At 42.6% G+C, this 25,315-nt stretch overlaps 1 protein-coding gene across 1 annotated transcript in view; it reads right to left on the bottom strand.

The window, feature by feature from the left end:
• The window catches only part of ATG14 (autophagy related 14), a 199,593-nt gene that overhangs the window by 154,528 nt on the left and 19,750 nt on the right, over nucleotides 1-25,315 (bottom strand). Inside the window, exons 2-3 of the mRNA XM_085626789.1 lie at nucleotides 20,025-20,087; nucleotides 204-246 (exon numbers count right to left, since the gene is read on the bottom strand). Coding sequence (XP_085482915.1) covers nucleotides 204-246; nucleotides 20,025-20,087 — 106 coding nt within the window. The remainder of the gene's footprint in view (nucleotides 1-203; nucleotides 247-20,024; nucleotides 20,088-25,315) is intronic.

Below are 25,315 nucleotides of genomic sequence, written 5' to 3'. Positions count from 1 at the left end.
AACCTAATATAGACATCTCATTTAGTACACGTGAGTTCAGAAAGAGAGCAAGTGATGTGTAGTCAGACCACAATATCTTAGTGCTAACTTGAACTTTTATGAACAGTTTTACAATGCAGATAGTCAATCCCATACACATGGCCAGGAAACAAATGTACAATCACAATGTAATTTTATCTTAGATCGTGCCAATAACAACTTACGAGTTCATCTGCAATCATTTTTCCTTCAATAGCTTTTATAACTCTGGAAAAAACAAAATGGTCACAGATTAAAGCAGTTAGACACAAGATAGTTTACAGTACCTTAGGTCAGCGTAAATACTGTTATTTACAGCACAGAAACATTAACGTGCTAGACACAAAACAACAGTTATCACCAAAAGAAAGACTAGGGTTTGATGTAGTTACAAGAGAAAACATTTTTACTGAAAAGAATGTCCTCCTGTGTATAGATGATGTTGCCAACTACAGTTTGCATGACAGGAGATGTTTGCCCAAATTTAATAGCACAAAGTCCAAGTCCCAGACCACAAAACGGTGTTAGCTAAAAGTCAAAGATTGAAACTTGTTTTAATCATTTGATGTATGCACAGATTATACAGTAGTTGCAACAGTATGTTATGGCATCAAGGTGCGGGAGGACACAATTTATGAGAATTAATGGGCATTGTAGATGAATAAGGAGAGATGGACAGACAGACATGCACAAATATATACAAACTTATGGACATATACAATGAGTTTAGCATAAACATTACAAGTCATGATTCCCTCCTTTGTAGATACAGTTGACAACACCTCATAGAAAGCACCATTACTGCACTGTCAATAACTTTGCACCACACTCAAAATGTACATCAAACTTTGTGAAAACAAACTAAAAAGTTCAGACTTTAATCCTTCCACATTCGGACACATTGTTAAATAAGTGATCAAGTTATTAGGGGTACAGGAGACCCAAAACATTACATTTTCGTAGGAATCCCATAGGAAACTTTCTGTTACGATAATTAAACCAACACTAGAAAAAAGGTAAAACAAGTTTAACAGGCATCAAATGGTAAATATGAATTGATGCCCAGGTAAGTTTGTTGTATTTTAGGGTCGTCTTTTTAAAGATTTAACCTCAAATGTACATTTCCACTCTGCATGCGTTATGTGTGGGTTTTAGAATATATTTTACACCATGGTTTCCCTTCCTACAGAACCACGTGCACTCACGTAGTAAATTGACTATTTTCTGCTGATACAGCAATATGTACTCGACGTGATGAAAAAAAACAATGGACTGTAATACATCCCATAGTGATTACCAGTGGTTAGGATTAATTCAACATTCCACCCGTCACGGATTTTCTAATGAATTATTTTTACAGTATATATTGGTTTTAATGTATTTTTCCAAAGCAATTATGCATGTATTGAAAAATTTTAGAAAGAATAAACTCAAATCTCAGTCAGTATTTTTTCGCCTGGGACATAGTTCTTTAAGTTCTGATTACGTTAGTCACGTCTCTGCTCAACAAGCCTAAACAGGACATTTCTATTCTAGCAAATTCCAAACACACTTAACTTCTAATTAACTGCCCTAGTAATCCACTAAATTGTCAAAAATCACATACAATCCGTATTGATAAAAAAGTGTTGGATTCTCAGACAGGCTTCCTCTCGGGAAACAGGATTAAGGTAGTGCATACAAGGGAAGTGAACTTCGATGCAGAATTATTATCAAAAACAATGGTCCATCTGGATACTCCTAAAGTTTGGTCTTAAAGTCTAAAAACTATTACTGATTCCACACATACATATCTACTGGCTGTTTCTAATGTTGTGATGGGTCAAGAGATAAGGGATGGAATGCAGTTCTATTTTTATTTGATCAGTTTACCTCCTTTGATACAGTGAACTACAACATTCTGCTGCACAGACTAAGACGGCAGTTGGACGCTGGACAAGTTACTTACGTTCGGCAACGCCTTATCTGGTAGAGACAGTCTAGCTGCAGATACCAGACCTTAGAATTCTTCCCAGGCACCAGACTGGATCTGGAAAATTTTCCCAGCATTACCTCTGCGTGTCGGTTGAAGGCATTGTGCGACTGCGTAGGGACATCTTCCACTGGATGTGATGTCAACAGAGTCCATATAAGCCCTTCCTCAACACACGGACATCAGTTTCTTCCGTGACTAATTTCTGCGCCAAAACGTAGAACCACCCTAGAAACTGGCTATGAAAACAGAGTGCCAAAAAGATAGATAAATCTTTAAATTAACCACTACAAACCAGTAAAGCATAAGTAAGTTATGCTTGCCAATTAGAAGCCTGAAAAGGGACTGGTAAAAGCAACATCCTGCAGAAAGCAACAGGAAAGAGAACCTTCCCATAAAGAATACTAATGTGATCTTGACGTAAAATAGGCCAAGGAGAGTAAAGGCCAATTATTGGAAGGCCGAGACTGTCGAAACGGTGAAGGCTATCTGACAACGCAGGAATGAATGAAAAAGTCAAAATAAAACAGTCCAGAAGGGAAATTAAACTACATAAAGCAAAAAGGTCCAAAATCGTGAATCAACGATGAAAAAGCCAATTAGAAGAAGAGGCAAATTAAATAAACAATATATATTTATAGGAGGAATATCAGCTTCACAAAAAGCAGATACAACAAAATTGAAGAAATGAGAAAGGCAACACTTGTAAGCCCCGAGTAAAGGGAAAAACTAGTGCCATGACAGAGTCCTCAGCATGATATGCCAAACACAGAAGGTCTAAGAATTGACTCAACTCCGGTAAAAAGACGGGAAAATCATCTTATGAAGAAAGGAACTCCAAAAGGGACTCCCATGACAAAAATAAAATCCTGAAAGTCTGGCTATACGAAATTGTATAGCACAAACGAACATAACAGTCTATGAAAGAACACCAAAGACAGACCCATTGGTTAGGAACCAATAGTAAGACCAAGAATCCATATGAAGTCATTAACTTGCAGAAGGAGCAAGGCGAAAGAAGAGAAATATAAACATCTGGATGCCATGCAAGAAGAGGCAGCAAGTTAAATACGTCGCATATATGCAGCATTAGTACTCAGTACCTGAACGAGTCAGAACAAGGACGAGGCTGGTCGTAAAAATAAAGAGATAGAGAATCTAAGACCCTCATGCACGATCATACAGATAAAGAAAGTGGAACAGACCACCAATAAAGAAAATCAGCAGGACGAACACAGAATAGAGGGAATAACACTCCATAACCTGCTGAAGAAAAGTGAGAAAGACTGCTGAAAGAGAATAGGGACATAAGAGAAAAAGATGTCCCCACGAAAATCGCTGATCAGGCCCAGAACGTAGATTGCCAATTAGAGACCCTACCAGACATTCCACTGCTCCAGTGGGAAATTCTTTAACATAAAGGGTGCTCCCTGAGAGAATCAGGAGAGACTAACTATCCACCGGTAGTAGCATCTTACAAACTATAAATAACCTTCCCCAAGGGGAAAACAAGACACAGGATCCCATAAGGGCTAGCAAATTAGTTAAAAGAATGGCAATATGCCTACTGCAAGTGCCCCTAAGAGCAGGCCACACTGGTAATAATTTAGCACCGTGCTGTCCATCCAAAATCAACTAGGCCAGGTTGTTTTGATGAGCATCCAGGAGCGATGGCAACAACTGTGCCAAAGAAGTCCTATAAGGAATGAGAAAAACTATTGAGGATGCAAGATGTGTTAATGGAACGTAAAGCAGAACTGATGAAGGAGAAAATATGCTTTCCACAAGATTCCAGTCTCCAGGAAGCTCTGTCAAGCGGAGTATTAGGCAGACAATTCAAATCATGAGAAGCCGTAGCAACCTGCTACACGAAACTGCAGTGTGTCGGGTGGCGGAGAACACAATCCAGGTTGGTAGTGGCAGGGCGGTGCTTGTTGGCAATAAAACGGTCCACAGGAGCACCAGTTTCGGGATTAGACCAGGACCCTAACAAAACATGATAAAGTGCCTCACAAAAGGGCAATAACGGCTCAACACCTGACTGGCCGGGGTGAAGAACTCCAATGAGGGTCCGTAGACTTAGCTACCAAAGGAAGAGAAATCTAAAACTACAGCCACCTATTGTCTGCCAAAGAAGAGTTGTCCTCTGTGGCCAGGCAAGGAGGCGAAAGAAGGACAGAAGCAGGGGAAGACTCTAACCCACTTGCTTCATCCAAATCAGCAATCCAACTATCCACCATAGGAGGATCAACAGACATTGGCACAATCCCAGCCCTGATGCATTTGCTCTGCACCCAACGTCAATCGACGCTGATCCGACCTTGTACCGATGTTGTGAGAAGACATTGGAAGGGCCTCTGATGGCGCAGACAGCGCCGTGGACAGAATGATGCGTGGGGAGGCGGACGTCTCAGGAGCAAGCCCCAAAGCCAAATTGAAGCCGCTCGTAGAGGAGTACTTGACCTGCGTTGCTTGCTGCCTACTGGAGCCCCGTAGGGCATTGACCTCACCTAACCTGTGTCCAGGGAGCCCCGTTGTGCATTGAAAGTTGATCGGGGAGCTGCTGTGGAGGAGGACGGGACTGCGAGGACCAGCAGGCTGTGCGTGTTCCATCCAGCACACCTGCCGCCTCTTCCCGTGACTCCGCCCCCTGCTGACCGCTGAAAACTCCTCGCGGCCCCCGCTTTGCGGGAGCCGCTCGTAGAGGAGTACTTGACCTGCGTTGCTTGCTGCCTACTGGAGCCCCGTAGGGCATTGACCTCACCTAACCTGTGTCCAGGGAGCCCCGTTGTGCATTGAAAGTTGATCGGGGAGCTGCTGTGGAGGAGGACGGGACTGCGAGGACCAGCAGGCTGTGCGTGTTCCATCCAGCACACCTGCCGCCTCTTCCCGTGACTCCGCCCCCTGCTGACCGCTGAAAACTCCTCGCGGCCCCCGCTTTGCGGGAGCCGCTCGTAGAGGAGTACTTGACCTGCGTTGCTTGCTGCCTACTGGAGCCCCGTAGGGCATTGACCTCACCTAACCTGTGTCCAGGGAGCCCCGTTGTGCATTGAAAGTTGATCGGGGAGCTGCTGTGGAGGAGGACGGGACTGCGAGGACCAGCAGGCTGTGCGTGTTCCATCCAGCACACCTGCCGCCTCTTCCCGTGACTCCGCCCCCTCTATCAACAGCCAGTATAATATCTGAAGGTATTACGCGTCAGCGGGACGCGTTTGCGGGACATCACCCGGGACAAAGCCCGGACTAAGGGCGGACCCTCTGAGACCCTCCGAGGCCGATCGAGGCTGGGCTGGGCCAGGAGTGACTCTGCTGCATCGTGGTAATTGGGAGTTTCTCTTTTCTTTTAAACATTGCCATGGCTTCTAGTGAGACTGTTATGCCTGGGGAGAAACCAAGGCCAGTGGTAAATGGCCCCCTTGACAGTTATTTTAAAAAAAACTATCGTAACGGATAAGGAGCTGGACACTACCCTGGAGGAGCGCAGACTAGAACGTCGTCGCTCTATTGAAAACATGAAACGTAGAGCTCCAGAGGTTGTTTCCCCAAACATTCCTGTTGTCGAGAGTGGTAGTAATGGTGTAAACGACACCCCCCTCTCGCAAGAGGGTGTTCCGCTATTGTTACGTGACTGTTCGCCCACAAACTGTGTCCCTAGTGTTCAGGTTATCAGCGATTCTCTCCCCCCACATGCCATAAGTCATTCTAAACTTTTTAATACGCGGCTTGTGGGACGGGGGGTAGGAAAAAAGGCTAAGAATCCGAACAAGGGGATTATTCATGGCCCTCCTCCCAGGAAAAAAAGGCGTAGGGTGGGGGTGACCAATGGCCCCAGAACACAGCATTCAGAATTTGGCCACTATCTTTCTAAAGGGTCTGTTTCTGGGTTATTAATTGGGCCAGATCATAGCCAGACGGCGGCCACTAGTACCTGTCCAACGGCTGTGAACCCTGTTGTGACCCCCCCAGAGCCTGCTCTATCAGCTGAAGTTATTCCACAGGTGCCCATTCCCATAGATTTTTTACCCCAACTGGGGGACATGATTAGCATTCTCCTTTTACCAATTACTGACACCTTAAGGAAGCTGGAGCATAGGCTAGCGAACATCGAATCTACAATGAGAAATATGGCCGTTGTAGGTAAGGTTACAACGGATGGTACTAGTAAACAGGCTGGAGCTCCCCTTATAAATCCACCCAGGGAACCTCCTGATCTTAGTAGGAATGTAGTGCAGACTGTGGGCCACCTAACTACGGATCAGGGCAGAAATGAACCTTTGTTGCCGAAGGAACATTTAGTTAGCAAGCCCGTTATGGATTTGGTGGAGGAAGCCAGTATTGCCCCAGAAGGGAGCACTGTCCAGGCGCAGGGTAACCTTAGGTGGGAGGGGGTTCCTGGGACTCATGGTCTTCGGGTTGATTTACCCCCAGAAGCTGCACCCTTAGTGGTGGTGTTGACTGGGGTTCCTGTTTTAACTGTTAATAAGAGTGAGGATTATGCCCAGCTTAAAAACAAAACTATCCACTGGCTAAGAACATATAGACCCATAAACAGGAAAGTAAATGGTGAGATATTACATGTTAGACGTCTCCCATGGCTTGGTGGAAGGAATAAAGACGTCGAAGGTGATATAGTTCTGATTAATTTCAGAGACCCAGAAGCGGTAGCTCTTATATTGAACTGGCCCCTCGGCAATGGTAATAGCCAAATTCGCCCTCGATCTTTGACCTATTTCTATCCCAGGTCTTTGGTTTTCCCCACATCCTATGTAAGGAAAAATCGTTCAGTTTACGCAAATGACCCCACTGCCCTTTATGCACCAAATCAGCGAATCGATCACCAAGGTTGGAACACGGTTCCCTTTAGTGGCCACAGGAATAACAACATTCGGAGAATGGAGCACCTGAGACCTTTTACACCTTTAGAATTAGGGAACAGGTTTGATGTTTTTTCCAGCATTGATGATTGTGATTGAAAATTACAGTTTGGGCAGGGTAGGCGGGAGGGTCCAATTGGAGGTGGAGTTGCGGGGAACGTTACTGTGTTACCCAATGTGGTTGATGACCCCCAAAGTAGTGATGTGCTTCTCCAGGATGCAGAAAACACTACTTTAAGAATTCCTAATGTGATAGATACCACCACATGTACTGCCGAAAAAAGTATGTTAAATCCAATAATATTATCGGCCACAATAGATACCAACCCATCCCAAGTAGCCTTAGAAGAGAACCTAAGGGCCATTACGTGGAATATAGCTGGGCTAGCCTCTAAGGTAAACACCCCCATATGGGCTGATTTTATTAAACAAGGTTATGATATTATTTGCCTGCAAGAAACTTGGGATAGGGCCGAAGTACATGTTGAGGGCTATACTTCTTTTAACGTGCAGGCTGTGGCATCCCAAGCTGGTCGAGCCAAGGGTGGACTCGTGACCCTGATATCCACTGCACTGACTGAGTTCTGTGTTAGTGATCATGTAGTTCTAGGCGAACATGCCTCGGTTCTGCGTATGGTCCATAGCGGATGCAGAGACTTAATAATAGTGAACTTTTATAACAACATTGCTGGGCACAAACAGGGAAAGTTTATTTCTGATATAGAGCAGGCCATTGATGCCTTTTTACTGAGTACACCCAAACCTGCTGCCATCATATGGGTGGGAGATTTTAACATTAAATCATGTACCTATGCACTCAAGGGGGCTTGTGGCCATAGGGAGGAGTACTCGGGAACGGAAACAACATGTGTATATAATCATTTCCCGCATAACAACTATGGTAGTGCTCTGAATAACCTATTGGCCAAATATGACCTGGACCTCCTTGAATGTAATAAGAACAAAAACAACGTTAGATGTCCAACATTTCATGGGAGGAACAGTCAAACATTTATTGATCATATTATGATATCTTGCTCTGTAGCTTATATTAATGTTTGGGTGATTGAACAAACGGTCAGTGATCACAACAGTGTAACCGTTGAACTATTGGGTTGGGGAATCAAAAGGAATACCTTTGGTCAACCAATTCAGGACATTGTTGCAGTAAGACCGAATGGGATGAGAGTGAAATGGACAAAAGTTGACCCCATTAAACTTGTTGCCAATGTGATCACAAACTGTTGTGGGGAGGTCGAATATTGCTTATTGCTGGACCCATGCCCACGAATTCTGTTATCCAAATTCCTAACTATTACCAAAACCATTGAGAAATCCCTGACACACAAACCTCGGAAATCAAGGAAAGTTAAGGCGGTGTGGTTTGATGACCATTGTGCGCAGTCTTTAAAAAGGCTAAAAACTTCACTTGATGCAATACCAAGAGACGTTTGTAAGATCAGGGAAGAGCGTCATAATTATAAAACTGCACTTTCCATTAGGAAGAAGGAATTGCAGGATGCGGCATGGGAAAAATTAGACCAGGCTGCAGATACTAAAGATCATAAACTTTTTTGGGACACCATAAATAGCCCATTCTTGAAGAATGACAATGTCCCTGAACTAACTTCGCAAGTCAGTTGTCAGGCCTGGATAGCTCACTTTACTGGGATTTTTAATTCTGATTTTACTACCGTTTTTAATTCTAATGTTTTAACTGATACTCCAACCTGTTTTAAATGGGAGAAATTATTGTTCTCGGTGACACTAAGCGAGGTGATTGTGGCAATTGAAAAGAGTAAGGGGGGAAAGCCCCGGGCCCAGATGGGGTCCCCGTGGACTTTTTTAAATCTGAGATTGTTCTATGGGCCCCCATTTTAACCCGTTATTTTAATGCTGCAATCGAGGACGAGTTACCAACCTCATGGGGTCAATCCATCTTAGTACCACTTTTTAAAAAGGGTTCTAGGGCTGAAGCACGAAATTATCGCCCAATTTCACTTTTAGACTCGTCGTTAAAGATTTTGAGTCGTATACTTCTGGTGAGACTAGAGACCTGGGCTGAGGACAATAATGTTCTTTCGCCTATTCAGTTTGGGTTCCGAAGGGGTTTAGGAACTATGGAGCAGTGCGTGAATCTTGAACTTATCATCGGCAAGTACACTAAAGCCAAGGAGGGGAATTTGTTTATGTGCTTTGCCGATTTAAGTTCTGCTTTTGATTTAGTGGAACACGCACTGCTCTGGCCAGTACTACTTGACATGGGCGCACCACCTGAAATCATCCACCTCTTGGCTAGAATGTATGGTAATCTTTCAAGTAAGGTTAGATTCGGAACAAATGGTGAATGCACCCCCCTTTTTAAAATTGGTAGAGGGATCCGACAAGGGTGTGTGCTTGCTCCCCTTTTATTCTCCCTTTTTATAAATCAGGTTGATCAATTTTTACAAGAATCTTATGCTGATGCTCCCATCATCAATGGAAAGCAAATACCCGTCCTACTATATGCGGACGACGCGGTCCTGATCTCCAGGACCGCGAATGGGTTGCAAAAGTTAATTGAGAAATTTCATATTTTTATTCAGGGCAGAAAGCTTAAAATTAACAAGGGTAAGACTATGACTATGACTTGTGGTAAGAAAATAAAGAAAAACAAGTCATTCTTTTTAGATGGGGATAAACTTGAGGCAGTCCGACATTTTTGCTATTTAGGTATCACCTTTTCAGGTGATGGGAGATGGGTAAACGAGCAATCCTGTGTTGGTATGAAGATGACCAGAAATACAAATTGCATCTTCAGATTCGCCTCGAAATTGGGGGGTCGTAGAATCCGTGAGATGATTTCTATCTATAATTCAAGGTGCATGTCCTCTGCTTTGTATGGAGCAGGGATATGGGGATATAATCGTCAGATTGCTCTGTCCATCCAGCAAGAGGAAAACAAGTACCTGAAACGACTATTATGCCTCCCCGCTTCTGCCTCAAACGAGATTACCCACAGAGAGCTAGGCATAAATCATGCCGCAGATCTGATTGCATTGCGTCCCTTGTCCCTATGGCGGTCCATATGGGCCAAAGAAGAAACTAGGTTTACCCAGGAAGTAATTTTGGACTGTATCCAACTAGATCGTCATTCGAAAATTCCCTGGTTAGAACATATTCACTCCTGGTATAAGATTCTCTTTGGCCAGGATATTTTTAAAGATATTTTAACAACATCGGTTTTAACAAAGCGTAACCTTAAAACCATTTACTTGGACCATGCAAAAGGGACCAGAACGAAGGAGTATGCAATGCAAAGTACGTTCAAATTATATTTGGAGTACAATCTTAGTACAAGATTCCCACCTTATCTTACATTTGTTAGTATTAATTCTCATCGCTTCGTTCTAGCACGCCTGAGGTTGGGAATAGTCCACCATCTGGTGGCTTTCCCAACCGTAAAAAAACCCGGGTCATGTCTGTGCCCATGCGATGGGAAATCAAAACAGAGCATCTGCCACTTTTTACTTTTTTGTAATTTTTATACTGGTTTTAGGAAGTTTTATTTGAAGCAACTATTTTTAGAATATAAGATATACAATACAAGAGCCGCAATACAATTGTTGTTTGATTTGGCATCCCCGAATGTGTGCTATCGCGTGGCCACCTACATTTTAAAGTGCACCTGGCACAGGAAATCAATTATTATATGATCCCCTCGTTCCGTTATCCCCGCTCACCCGTTGGCTATGACTATCGGTGATTTACTGTTAAGTTACATTGTTTGTTGTATATTTATTTCTGTACTGGCATTTGCACAAACTTTCATTACAAACAAATTGCTGCTAAAATGTCTAAACTGAATTAACTCCCCCCTTAACAACTATTATTAAAATGTATTTAATGATTAAATTTAACTCTGCACACAAAGTGATATACTTTATTGATTTAACAATATTGGCATGGATAGTGATGTAATTTTAAATGTTTTTGTATTTAATTTGCATAAATTTGATTCTTTACTGTTTTGATGTATGTTGCTATATGGTTGTACTTGTACATACCGAATAAAGCATTTTGAATTGAAGTCGATCGGTGCCGCAGGTGTCAATCCTGAAGGGCTGTGCACCTGCGTCAATGTATATAAGGGCCTAACTGCAGCCGAGGGCGAACCCACTGGCGTAGGCACAGTCAAAGCACCCGTCACCTCCTTAGAGCCTGAAGGTGCTCCAGGGGAAGGTGAAGACCCAAAGATGGCATAGGGAGGCCAATAATAATCTCTCAATTGGGTTAAAGTCGCCCCGGCCCCATGAAAAGCAGGGAGGCATGGGAGAGACTCCTACAAAGGGTCCTCAGCTTGAGGCCGTGAGGAGCCGTGGGAAACCACATCGTGAGACGAAGCCAGGAGATGTCACGACTTCGACCGTTTGCAACGCGACTTATCATGGGGCGTTGACAGTGAGCGACATCTATGGGAACAGCTCTGTGAAAGGACCGTTGATCGGGAAGGAGACCGAGATCTGTGAGATTCAGAGGATCTCGACAACTGCGCCGAAAGGAGCTTCATCCGTCGATCCCGCAGCGCCTTCGGCTTCATTTGTTGACAGGCGTTGCACTCCTCAGAGTTGTGGTGTTCGCCCAAGCACCATATGCAAACAGAATGAGGGTCGGTGCCAAACATCTGTTGAGCTCGCCCGCGGACAGGCTCGAGTATCATGGGAACCTTTGTCTCTTCCACTCAAACAGGGAGGCCTGGGTGCCCCGGACATGAAATTGTATGCACTCTGTGCACAGGCACAATTTCTGCACTACTGGGTCCACCCGACGCCCTTTCAGCCGCATGTGGCTGTTGAAAAAGATGCGGTTGCACCGGTTCCCCTACAGGTTGCGGTGTATCAGACATATCGTCGCCCCACAGATGGTATTGACACTTCTGAAACTTTACGATGGGCTTGGGATGGCCTACGGAGACGGGCGGGAGCCCAGGTATTATATGCCCCATCCATCCCCTTGGCCCAAAATCCACTGTTACCCAACATCAAAGACGAGATAAACAAGCAGGTGGCGCAGAAGATGTCACATCATACATTTGAGGACCTCTACCCAGGGGACACGTTTAGAGACCACCCCAATGGTGGAGGAGGGACAGAGGGTATCTTTGGGGAAACGTTTCTGTAGTATAAACTTCTGGCTGCCTGTCGCAAATTATACAGTGAATTCCCTGCCCAACCACCCCCTTTAATGGCCCTGGAGAATCTACTTCGTTCACATTCGCCACGTAGACTTATAACCCGACTTTATACACAGATGCAAATCAATGCCCCTGTGACTAAACCTAGTGCTTGGCTGAAGTGGAACGCAGAACTATTACCCCCCTTGACTGAACATCAGTGGACGTACTGTTGCACTCAGCTGACTGAGTTATCCCCGAACTATAGGCTTCGTTTGATTCATTTCAAATTCCTCCATAGATATTACAGAACACCCATCAGTTTACATCGAATGGGGCTTAGAGATGATGAAAACTGCTGGCGGTGTGGGATGACACCTGCATCTTTCCTCCACATGGCATGGGAGTGTTCTGCACTAGCTGACTATTGGTCCCAAATCTTTACATCTATCAATCAGATTCTGGATATGACTTTATCTCCATCCCCATTATTGGGACTGTTAGGATATGTCAAAGACACACATGTAAAAAAAACGTAAATTGCATGCACTGTTACTGCTGTTCGCCAAACGCAAAATCGCAGTTCATTGGGGGAAGAAGAGGAAGCCCACGATCAAGGAGTGGATCAGAGAGGTTACTTTCGGTCACGTCCAATTAACTAATTACTGGGAATTGATGACACCCACTTCTAGACCCAGTGAGACATGGGAACCTTTTATTACCTGGGCTCAGGAGAGAACAACTGGAACTGAAGGTGCGGAGTCAAATGCTGTCCAAACGGGGGTATGTGTAATTAAGAAGATTTGACATGTCTACAAGATGGGCACTGTAAGATGAATCCTGGAAACTGTTGTCATATTTAGGCGCCATTACCTATATATGTTTAACGTTACATGATCACTGTTTTTGAGCCTACGGGGCACATTGCTATGGTGGATACATGCTGACTCAAGACTGATGTATGTGTTTTGTACTGTCGTATATTTGGCACTAATACACGAAATTTGTTTGTTGTTGTATAAAAGGTGCTCTGCACTTATTTTGAAATATCAATAAATAAAATTAAATTAAAAAAACGTCTGTTGGGCTCAAGACTGAAGGTATAGAAAAAGGCACACTATTCCAGATAAAAAATCATTGTGGAAGGCTAAAAAACGGCCAGAGGAATTGCTTCTCCAGATCCAAGTTGTAGCGCAGAAAAGAAGAAACTGACGTCAGCATGTGGGAGAAGGGATTATATGGATTCAGTCGATGCCACACCCGGTGGACGACGTCACTACAGAGTTGCACAATGCCCTCAACTGACGTGCATAGGTTCTGCTGGGAAAAAAAGGTCCGGATCCAGTCTGGCGCCTGGGGAAAATTCTAAGATAAGGAATCTGCAGCTAGATGTCTCTATCAGATACCAGCTTTGCTTATAATTGACATAAGACAGGCAGGGGAGCTCTGGTCCAAGGTTTCAGATATTTATTTATTTCAACTTGTTTTTATTCAGAATTGCATATCATAATACAGTACATCTTGCTACACATGGAAACAGAACAATAAGAAGGGGCACGTAGCATCATGCATTCTGTAACACAACTTGGATAGACCTCCATGTAACAATGTCGGCTCTCCCAACTCAGTAATAACGATAAGGGTGTGGGAGCCGGGCACAAATAAAAAAGAAAAGCTAAAACAAGGAGATGATGGATGAAGCGCTTAAACTTTTCAGACACTCACCCCCAGTCACAGATCTGGGTTGAATCCATTATCGTTCTTTAGCTCACTTAACCACCCCAGTTCAGATCCAGCAATATGCAAATCAGTCTTGACCCTGTTCCTCATGGGAAAAGTCCAGCCCGAACTGCCAAGACAGGTCTTCTCTGGGCCGAAGACAAGTATCCTGGGACCGGTTTGGGGGTAACACCCCTCATCAGTCAGGCTAGCCTGGATTCAGTCCCAAAGTAAGCAAGGGACCCACGACTGGGCATACCCTGCCAAATGAGGGCAAACAATGCAAACACATGGAGATGATGGACGAAGTGCTGAAACTTTTCAGACACTCACCCCCAGTCACAGATCTGGGTTGAATCCATCATCGTTCTTTAGCTCACTTAACCACCCCAGTTCAGGCTCTGCAATATGCAAATCAGTCTAGACCCTGTTTCTCATGGGAACAGTCCAGCCCGAACTGCCAAGCTAGGCCTTGCCTGGACCGGAAGCAAGCATCCTAGGACTGGGTTCGGGGTAACTCCCCTCATCAGCCAGGCTAGCTCAGATCCAGTGGCGGCAAAGTGAGCAAGGGACTGGGGGTGCGTGGTTGAAATGTTTCAGCACTCTGTGCATCATCTTGTTGTGTTTGCTGTTTGCCCCAAGTAACCATGGGTATGCCCAGACATTGGTCTCTTGCTCGCAGTGCCACTAGATTCAAGCTAGCCTGGCTGATGAGGGATAATACCCTGAAACCAGTCCCAGAACGATTGTTACCAGTCCGTTTTTCTGGCCTGGCAGTTCGGGCTGGACTGTTCCCTTAAGGAACAGGGTCTAGACTGGTTTGCATATGGCTGGGTTCAAACTGGGGTTGCATAGTGAGCAAAAGAACTTTGGATTAAACCCAGATCTGTGACTGGGGGCGAGTGGTTGAAAAGTTTCAGCACTCCGTCCATCATCTTCTTGTGTTTGACAAATAAAAGAGGGACAGGATCTGGGCCCCCAGCCGCTCAGGGGAGGGCAACTTCAGTTTCAAGTTTGATAGTGGGGTGCCACAATAATATCCTTTCGACAACACGCTACCCAAGTAGGATTCCTCTGGCGGCTGCCTTCAGCCATTCAAAAGCTACTATTCATTTTAGTCTGCTTTCACACAGCCATGGATGTGGCAGGATGGGATTAGAGAAGATATCAAAGAAATGTATTATTCAATCTAAGATGGACTGTTTTTTGTTAGCATTTTTCCAAAAGTAATTATTTTATTTATGACTAGAGGTAAAAGAATAATGGAGTTGAGCTTCTACCAGCAGCTTTCAAGTCCATTTCCGCACTAGTAAAATCTGTAGAAAGAGTGGATAACGCATGACAAACCAACTCTCAAGCACAAAAGCATTCAATTTAAAGGAAGGTAAGTTTCAAGTTGAATATGGCAAACAATGACTTGCGCTTTGTCAACACTTGAAGCAGACACCTACAATACAGGACTTTGATCCATTCTCTCGCTTCACCAGCCTTTCCACAAGGTAAATACATAAACTACAGCTATTGGAGAGTCACCAGTGAGCATACAAACCAAAGTCCAGGGATCACAATGAGCATGCCATGAAAAGGTTTACTTTGGCCGCCAGTTCCGTGAGGAACCGTTTACAATATTAGCTAGGGCTCTCGCTGTACATATGAGTTGCTGGGTTTTCCTCAACACAGGAGAGAATTGAGAAACATACTCAACATCTAAACTCTCTCATCTGCCCCAATACATCAAACAAGGATTTAGGTTAGGAAAACTTATACAGTACCTGTAAACCCAGGGGTTTATTGGCGCTGTGAAGGGAGATGAGAGAGGGTTCCGACTAGTCAGATGTTGCTTAAACAGGCAGGCCTTCAAAAGCTTCCTGAACTACAGGAAGTTAGGTTCCAGCATGATCAAGGAGAAAATGAATTCCATAAGCAGGGGGCCAAGACAGAAAAGCTACTGACCCCTGTTTTCTGTCGCTTGAACCAAGGGCTCCTCTACTGGGCAAGAGAGGATCTGAGAGGTCTGGGAGGAACATACCTCTTAATTCTGCTTGCTACAAAGGCTGGGAGCCTGGTCGTGAATGGATCTGTAAATAATACAAGCCATTTTAAAAAGAGCTCTCCATGAATGGATTTATAAATTATACAAGCAGTTTTAAAAAGAGCTCTGTTTGGCGGAGGGCCAGTAAAGCTTTATTAAGGCTATAGAGATAAGCGCATGTCTATGCAATTTAGAGATTATCATCACTGTTGTATTTTGAATGATTTGTAATTTGTGTGAAGAAGTTGCAGGAAGACCCAAATAGAGGGAGTTTGCATAGTTCAAGTGGGACACAGTTACCATTGGAATAGCCGCTTTCAAAGCCTCTGGTGACAGAAGAGGAGCAACCTTCCTAATGGATTTCAATAGGCCAAAGCACTTTGTTGTGACTGCCTTGTTCTGGGGGAGGATCATGAACAGTTATTTTCTACCACGATGCCCAGGTTCATGGCAGAGGCCGCTGGAACAGGAGGGGCCCTGATAGTAGGGATAGTAGGTGTTGGCCCAGAGATCTGTCTTGTGATTGAGAATAACCAGCTCTATCTTATCAGAATTTATCTTGAGGGAGTTAGTGCCCATCCAAATTCCTGGTGGGATTAAGTAGTACCCTCAAGCTGGAAGTTAAGTCGAGAGTCATCAGCATAGTTGTTTAATATACAACCACGACTAGCCACGGCTAAGCCAATGGGTAGATGTAAACAATAAACAGCAAAGGAGATAATGTTGAGCCCTGGGAGACCCCATCGATGACACAGGCTTTAGTTTAGAAGAAGAAAATGACCTTTGGTGCACTTCCTGTGTGCGGTCTCCTAAGAAGGTGGATATCTAACATAGAGCCTGACTTCACAGATCAGTCACCTTCAGACAATTCGGCAGAATCACGTGTTCAACAGTATCATCTATGAGATAAATCTTGGGGAACTATCAGGGACACATGTCACAAACCTAACTCCCATTGTAGAGCATCAAGGACAGAAAGCATCACTGCTTCTAGAATGTGGGCTGGACAGAAACTAGCCTGCAATGGATAAAGTAAATTGGAAGAATAAAGGAACCTGCTTAGACTGAGTAAAGAAACTTTCTGAAGTTTTGGCTGCGTTGGGGAGAAGTGAAATGAGGCGATAATTTTTCATCAGCTTAGGATCATCGCCTGGCTTCTTCAGCAAGGGAAGTATCATAGCCCCTTTAAATCGTTGAGGGACAATGAGCGAGTTGTTTATTCAAAAGGTCTAACAGAGGGTTGGCTGTTATGAAAGACAGAGCTCGAATAATAGTAGCAGGAAAGGGATAAAGCGGGGAACCAGATTTCACCTTGTGCATGAGAGGAATAAGACTCTCTCCTGAAGCTGGGGAAACTGTACCAAGGAGTTAAAATTAATGACACCAAAGTCCACCTTCTACTCTGGTTGTAGAGGCAGAGACGTGATCGCAATGCTATCCTTAATTGATTTAATTTTCTCACATAAATATTACTGAGTATGTCGCACAGAGTTTGGGAGGATTTGATCTCTCAGGTTACTCACTGAGAACAGATGAGTTTGTTTAATATCTTAAAAGTGTCCTTTTGTTTATTTGCCACTCCATTAATGTGGTTAGAATAAAAAGAGGATTTGTTGGTCAGGAGCTAGCTTTTATACTTCCTCAAGCCCCCACTAAAATGTTCTCTTTGTAAAGTGCTGTAGTCACTGCCTTTCAAATGTGCATCGCCTGAGCTTTTGCCACTTTCAAATCATCATTGAACCATGAAGTGCATTTACAAGGAGCCTGCATCTTTCAAATGCCTTCTGGAACATGTACATCACAGGTGTGTTGCGGCCAGTTGAAAACCAGCATTTTCAATGCAATAGGTCTCGCAATTGCGAGATTTTAAGCTATTGGCATTGTAAATAACAATGCCTTTTATTTGTGTTTTTCAAAGTAACACATATATAAAAAGGCATTGTCATTTCTAAAGCTCAACCTGAAAATACACCTGTCATTTATTTACATTTCGCTATTTTGGAAGGGCCAAGAACAGGTGAAAAATAATTTTCTTTAAACTCCTCGGTATTCTTTTGTAGCATGGCAACTACACCCATCTGATTTAATAATAATATAGAAAGCTCTCGGATACTCTTCTATTTGTGATTTTTGTGTGTGTTTCATGTTTTAAGATTATATTTCAAAGTCGAAAATAAGACTTTTGTTAAGTTTTTCCAACTTTTTCACAGGAGTGGACCTAAAAATACAGGCTAGTGGCAACTACACATGCACCTCACTGAACTGCTACTGCATAAAGCATGCTAATATCACACGCTTCTGCATCCAAACTGGAAAGCCTCCAGCTAGTTACAAGTGCTACGATTTCACACTAGCAGCAGTTCTGCGCTATCAAATACCAGATAACGCACCTTCATGTTCATTTGAACATGTGAAAAACGGTCATCAAAAGACCTGGATTGCGAATCCATTTCAGGGTGACATGACTATTGGGATATCAACAAAGGCTGACAAAGAACTCAATCTGTTTGAAGACGCCTCATCAAAAATGGATTTTAACAGCCAAAAACTGTCTCAGATCTGGCGGTGAGAACAAAAAAAATCTACTCAACTCTTTCTACTGAAGCTTTGAAGGTACTTCTCCCTTTCATATCTTCGCCCATCTCTGAAATTAGATTCTGACAATGGTAAGAATTGAAAAAAATTCAAAATAAAATGCAATTGTCAAACTCCTTGCACCTAAAACTTTTTTGCATCAACTTGGAGGTCAATGCAGTCATCAACAGTAACAAGTATACCCTTCGCACACGCCTCATTATGAGAAACAAATAATTTTTGGTACAATTATATTGATATTCAACAAGAAATGTCAAAACACAGAAGTAAAAAAATTATTACATTAAAAAAATTGCCACCCCTCATGCCCATTAAGTTTAGGTAGACCGTGAAAGTTTGTCATTCTAAAAAATTGGGTTGGGGTTCTAAAATGTTTGGGAAGCCCTGATGTTTACATTAAGGCTTACTGATTCACGTATGCTTAAACAAGAGCTTTTTGTGAAACAGAACTATAAAGCATAGCAAGTACAATACCTTTCATGTTTTAATTTGATATTCGTGGCTAAGCTTTTAGGATCTCTGGCAAAGTTAATTCTATAACATTTGGTGTCCATTCAAAAAGCAGTATTTATTTTTCTCCTAGACACTTACTATTTCCTGGTATGGTCATCTTATCACAATAACTGGCAATTACCCAACTTCGAACGGGTAAATGGTTTGTCCTTTGTGTATTAGACTAAATTCCCACATTTCATGTCAACACATTTGATCATTCATAAGACATATCATGGTTCAGTCCCACTTTTGTACTACAAACCTAAAGATGGGCAACTTAGTCTCACAACAAAAGTGGGAAGGGTGGGGGGCTGATAAGTGACACCATTGCCTGCATTTCAAAAAATGGAAGTAGTACTGGCTGTCCAACAAATTTCTTCTAACACCAGTGCCCACATCAGATCCTGTCCTGCCTGATTAAGGCAACGACACTCAAAAGGTGAATATTAGATCCAGCAGTACAACAGGGGTTACTGTCTACTTGGTTTGCTAATCAAACAGCAGCACATATGGGATTTTAATTGCCTTTCAATATACTCTAATGAAGGAACTGAAATATAGCTGCATGATTCCATATGACAGTGAGATCAACTAGTTAAGGTTTCTTGGGCCATAAAAATATTAACCTATGTGGAAGCCTTCCCCCTTTCCAGACAGTAACTAAAATGTGTGCTACCACAAGCTGCTGATAGAGGGCAGCCCTCAGAAGCATGCCTAAGAGAAAAGTCTCGGAGACCCGATGACTGGCAGTGATGCAAACTGAATAATGAGATTTCAAGATTCCAAGACCATTCTCCAGTATTAAAGTTTGAACTGATTCATGAAGGTACTATGTGAAATGAGCATACGTAGAAAGACCACCTTATTTACTTACAAAAGGGTTTCAGGATGCTCAATGAAGAACAGCTTATACATTTTAAAATACATAACTCGCTACATGCCATCTTAACATGAAAAATTAATAAGTAACTTAGCAGCAATCAAAATATGTACTTTGGGGATCACGTAAAAGCACTACTGGTGTTCAACTATCAAGTACTTCATTTCTTGTAAATTCTGCACACAGTTTAGCACACTTTTCTGCAGCATACAAACAAGTACCCACTTTATCAAATATCACAATGGGAAAAATAATTATGTGACAGTCAAAAAGACTAGTTTACTTACTGTTTTTGGAATTCTGCCCATTTACTTTTAATGAGGGCTAACCGCTCCTTTTTGTCTGAGAACCTGAAAGATAAGCAGTTTCAATTTTATGGTATGATATAAGGAACCAAAGTCAATCAAATAAGAGTCATGGATAATAGAAAAAAAAGAAATACTGTAATTTATTGGACAAATATATCTGTGCAGAACTATAAATATTTTGTTATATGTGAACATCTGGGGTATGTAATTCAGAGAAAAATCAAACTATACAATATTTAAACATTTAATCAAAGAAGTAACATGAGTCTTTCAAGTACAATATAAAAACGTATTGACCTGGTGCTACTCGTCTACCCCGTGTAACCTATCCTATGAAAGATGGCCTCGGATGTTTTAGGGCAGGCATAAGGGAAAGAAGAGCGATGAAGGAATACTCTCACAGCAGTGACATCGGGGATCTCTCCCTACGCTAATCTTTCTATCAACAATTAAGGCCTATCAGTGATCTTTTGCCTACAAGTGTTCCCCTCCTAGCATAAATAGTTTCCATGAGCAACAGTTTCATAAAGAGAGTTCATAAGGTCATAGACTAGGATGGGTTGAGGTTAACAGCAAAAATACATGGAAATAAATCTTTAGTTGTAGAATGGAAGACAGCATGCTCTTCAACCTTGGCTATGGGAATGCTATCTGGATGTGCAATATTATTAACCTCTAGCAAAGTTTGGGGGGGGTGGCAGAGAATGACTGCATATATCCCCCATCCACGTAGAGAGAGAGAAGACAGAGTGCTTGCAAACATCACACCCTAGTGAAGAGTATTTCTGCTGAAGAGACTACTAACACCAAGAACAGTTTAACTGCTTGAGGGAATCAAATTTAGTTCGTCGGGCAGAAAGCGGGCCTACAGAGTTTGTATTTTTGTTCCGTTTTTCACACTTATTTTAATATCTCTTTTTATTAGTATTTCAACTTAAGGCAATCTATCTACATGCAAAGTAGGAAATAGGTATAATGCTTTTTGCTTACGTAAAACTAACACAATTTTGAGTCTCATTGAGAAAGAGGGGAAAAAGTCCTCTGTCAGAACCCCCGATTGTAGCTCTGAACGCTGCTACGTATGAGGTAGCCAGGCCAGGAACATCAAACTTCATTTTGCTGTGTCCACTTGGACCAAATCCACTGGGTACTTAGTGGGACAGCCTCTAACTCATTTTTCACTCCTTACAATTTATTTAATTTTGCTCTTTCAAATGTTGAGAGTATAGTCCTCCCACCTCCAAGCGGATCTGTAGTCCTGTCAAATTATAGACCCACATAGTAGAAAACTACTTTAAAGGATTAAATGCATGAATTAAAAATAATAGTTTTACTCTTTATTACTTCGCAGTGCCTGCAGGTTTATAGGGTATACTTGTTTTCTTCCTCCATCGTCAAGTTGTCTTCCTTTGTGAAATGTGGCAATAATCTTCGCAATCATGTTTTCACAGCAGCTTCACTATCTGCGCCCTTTCTATGTTTCCTGAACTTTACAAGTGACCTGAGTGAAACAGAGACACTAACAACCAATTGTTCCGTTGGATTTAATCCGGTGTGTATTTTCAGTTCACAATTAGAAACATTTTCAAGTGACAATACATATTCATTGCAAAAACATAAAAACACTTAACTCAGCAATATAAACATTTGCAAAATTGGACACCACTATACTCATTGATACTCTCACCCATGAGAACAACATTCATACTACTCATACATCCTCACTCAACAACATACAATGTGAGACAATGATACTCAATAAATAAATCTTTACACAAAGGCCATCAATAAACACGACTGTGCATAGTAATGAAGCTCAATACTATATTTTCCGCAAGATTGGCCGTAGAAGAAAAAAGGTCTACGCGTTTCGAATCCCTTTGTAGACAGGGATTCTCATCAGGACCAACACTTGACTGCAAACAAAGCAGAAAAAACAAAGTTTACTAAACTGACCCACTTTGTAGGCGAAAAGGCCGCTGTGTGAAAAGAGTTCTTACCTTAATCTAAGGAAGGGGGAACTCTACCCAAGTCCTAAAAAGAGGGAAAACCGACACATTGTTACCTCTTCCAGTTAAAACAAGGCCACCACTTTACAACCGCTTTCAATTAACACACAAAAACGACACAGAAACGCCACAAACACAAAGCCTAGTTTTTCTTACTAGTGAGGCTTTAGAGTGTGTAGAAGGGTGTCGAATCAACTAAAGGCACTTCTTTCCGATGTAAGAAGGATCCCAAGTATCACGAGTGTTTACAGGTGCTCCGGACGGACTAGAAAATGAATAAACAAAGGAGCAGCCTGTAAAAAAAATACTTTGGAAATGCAAAGTTTTACTGAAGCTTTTACGAGAGTGTGGGGGCGCTTACCTCCAAATGCGAGAGTGGGAGGATTTAATCTGCTACCCGGTCGTCTGCTCTCCAGAGCAAAGACTAGCGCGGCATGAGCTCAGCCGGCCGTTTTGGAAAGTGTTCCGCAAGTCACGAATCTGGGGAAGAACACATGCTGCGTCAGGTATTGAACGCCTGTGAAATCCAGCTAAGTAAGTAGAGTTTGCTAAAAAAGCGGGAGCTATTACCTCAGGAACCGGCAATGTCCGTGTATCTTTTCTTCCGTTGTTAGTCACCCAATAGGTACGGGCTATCCAATTGGAGCAACTTTTAAACATGCGCGGGGTAACGCGACTGAGGGGCTTCTGGGATTTGTAGTTCAGCTGAAGTGTTTAAAAAATCTGTTATTTGACGATGATACCCAGATGGAAGAAACAAACAAAGCGAGAACATTTGTGAAACGTTTGAAGCCGATTAAATAATTCAGGCCATAGTCTCAAAGAAAGGAGCGTTAGTGCTGGTAGACTCCAATGTGCGTGAAAATTGAAGTTTGCTCCCGGGAGATTTCACCAGTAGTGTAAATAAAGACAAAGTTTGCTCGATCACTGTGTGGATGACAATCATAGATTGTACATCTCAGAAAGTTCATTCAGTCCATCAACTGAAGTATTAAATTTGATAATGAGCATTGCTTCTCTCTGGAGTAGTTTGGTGTCCAGGTCGCGGCCTCTCTGGTCTTGTTCCACTCTGGATATCACTGACCATTTGAGATCAGTTTCTGTATGTTTTTTCAACATCCAATGATTCACCAAAGGGGCATTTGGGACATTTTTACGAATCCGGGATTTATGTTGCTGGATTCTATATCTTATTTCCTGGTTAGTCTTGCCAATGTAGAGTTTGTTGCACGGGCAACAAATGCCATAAACTACAAATTTAGATTTGCAATTCGAAAAGCTCTCATGTTTCCAATATATCCCATTGTGGGCAAATAAATTTCCTTCAATGGTAGAGTCACAGCATACACATGTACCACATCTGTGGTGGCCTTGTATGGGCGGTAAGCACAACATATTCCTTATGTCAACACTTTTTGTCTTGGGTAGTGCTGCTCGCACTATCTGGTTTGCGATGTTTTTATCTTTCCTGAATGCAAACAACGGAATCTCATTTAATGTTTTGTCCAAGTTCTTTATCAGGTGCCAGTTTTGATTGATAATTTTCTTAAACCAATTGGATGTTGGGCTGAATGTGGAGACGCAAACAATTCTCTCCGTTTGTGATTTTTCTCGTCTTTCCAATAGCGTTTCTCGTGGTGTCCACCATGCTCTTTTTATGGCTCTTTTCAGAAGTTTCTTCGGGTATCCTCTGGCCAGTAGGTTGGCCTTAAGCTTCTCTGCATGAAGAAAGTATTCATCTCTAAATGAGCAATTTCTGCGAATACGCAGGAATTGCCCATAGGGCAAATTCTCTCTTAAGCTGCGTGGGTGGTTGCTAGAGTAGTGCAGCGCTCGGTTTCGGTCAGTCTCTTTCTTGTATAATGTCGTCATAAGACGTCCATTTGTAGGGTATACCTCAACGTCCAGGAAAGGCATTTTGGCTTTAGAACAATTCATACTGAATTTTATATCAGGTGTCCTGTTGTTGAGCCAATTGACGAAGGATTGTAGCTTTTGCTCATCGCCCGACCAAACCATAAAAACGTCGTCGATGTATCGGACCCAGCTGCTGATACTGTCAGAAAATGGATTGTTATTATGGACAAATTTGTCCTCATATTTGGACATATAGAGGACCGCTAGCTCAGGGGCAAAGGGACAGCCCATAGCCACGCCTTTAATTTGATAATAGAAGTCCTCTTTGAAGCAAAAATAGTTGTTTTTTAAGGCAAACGTAGAGTCGGGATTTTTTCAGGTTTGGGTCTGCTCTCTAAGAATGTTTTGATCACCGCCAGGCCTTCATCTTGCGGAATCTCCGTGTACAGTGATGTTACGTCTAGCGTCACTAAGAACTGTGAGTCTTCTTCAAAGTGCATTGTCTCTAGTTTGGTTAAAAAATCGGTGGTATCCTTCAGATAAGATTTTACTTCTGACATAAATGGCTTTAAGAAAAAGTCCACAAATTTTGAAATGGGTTCTGTTAGTGACTCGCATCCGGAGACTATTGGTCTCCCCGGTGGATGATGTTGATCTTTGTGTACTTTAGGAAGTACATAGAAGACCGGGGTGCGGGGATGGGTGTTTTTTAGGTACTCAAATTCTTTTTTACCCAAGAATCCCTGGTCAAACCCTTGTTGCAGCATGTGAAAGAGTTTGTTCTGTAATTCACATGTAGGATCTTTTGTTATCCTCTTATAGCAGAATTGGTTAGAGAGTTGCCTATTCACTTCGGTAGTGTACCGTTCGGTTGCCCATACAACGATGGATCCACCCTTGTCAGCTTGTTTAATTATTATTGAAGGGTCGTTTTTTAGAGCAAGTAGAGCTTCTTTTTGAGCCTTGGTAATATTCGGTTTGACATATTTCTTTTTTTGTTTTTCAACTTCAGCTATTGCTGAAAGGATCACTTTTTCAAAAGTTATAACCTCTTTGGGGACCTTAGACGCTGGGGGGCAGAACCTTGATTTTTTCTTTAATCCAGTTGTTTCTGTACTGTCTTCTATGGGGTTTTCCAGAAAAAAGGTTTTGAGCCGAATTTTGCGGCAGAATTCGATGAACTCTGTCTTAAGTTGTACAAAATTGGTACCTTTTGTTGGTACGAAGGATAGTCCCATTTCCAGAATGCTAAGCTCTGCGTCTGTTAAGACTTTCTCTGATAGATTAAAGATTGGTGAAACATTTAGTTCTTGTAATTTTGACGTCTTGTTGACATCTCCCATGGATGATTTGTATATCTGGATCTCCCTCGAGGTTTCCGTTGGCCTCTCCCTAAAAAAGGCG

Source organism: Triturus cristatus, chromosome 9, assembly GCF_964204655.1.
Source record: "Triturus cristatus chromosome 9, aTriCri1.1, whole genome shotgun sequence".
Lineage (NCBI taxonomy): Eukaryota > Metazoa > Chordata > Amphibia > Caudata > Salamandridae > Triturus > Triturus cristatus.
Note: the sequence above shows the minus strand (reverse complement) of the source record. Positions and strands in the feature narration are given on the sequence as shown.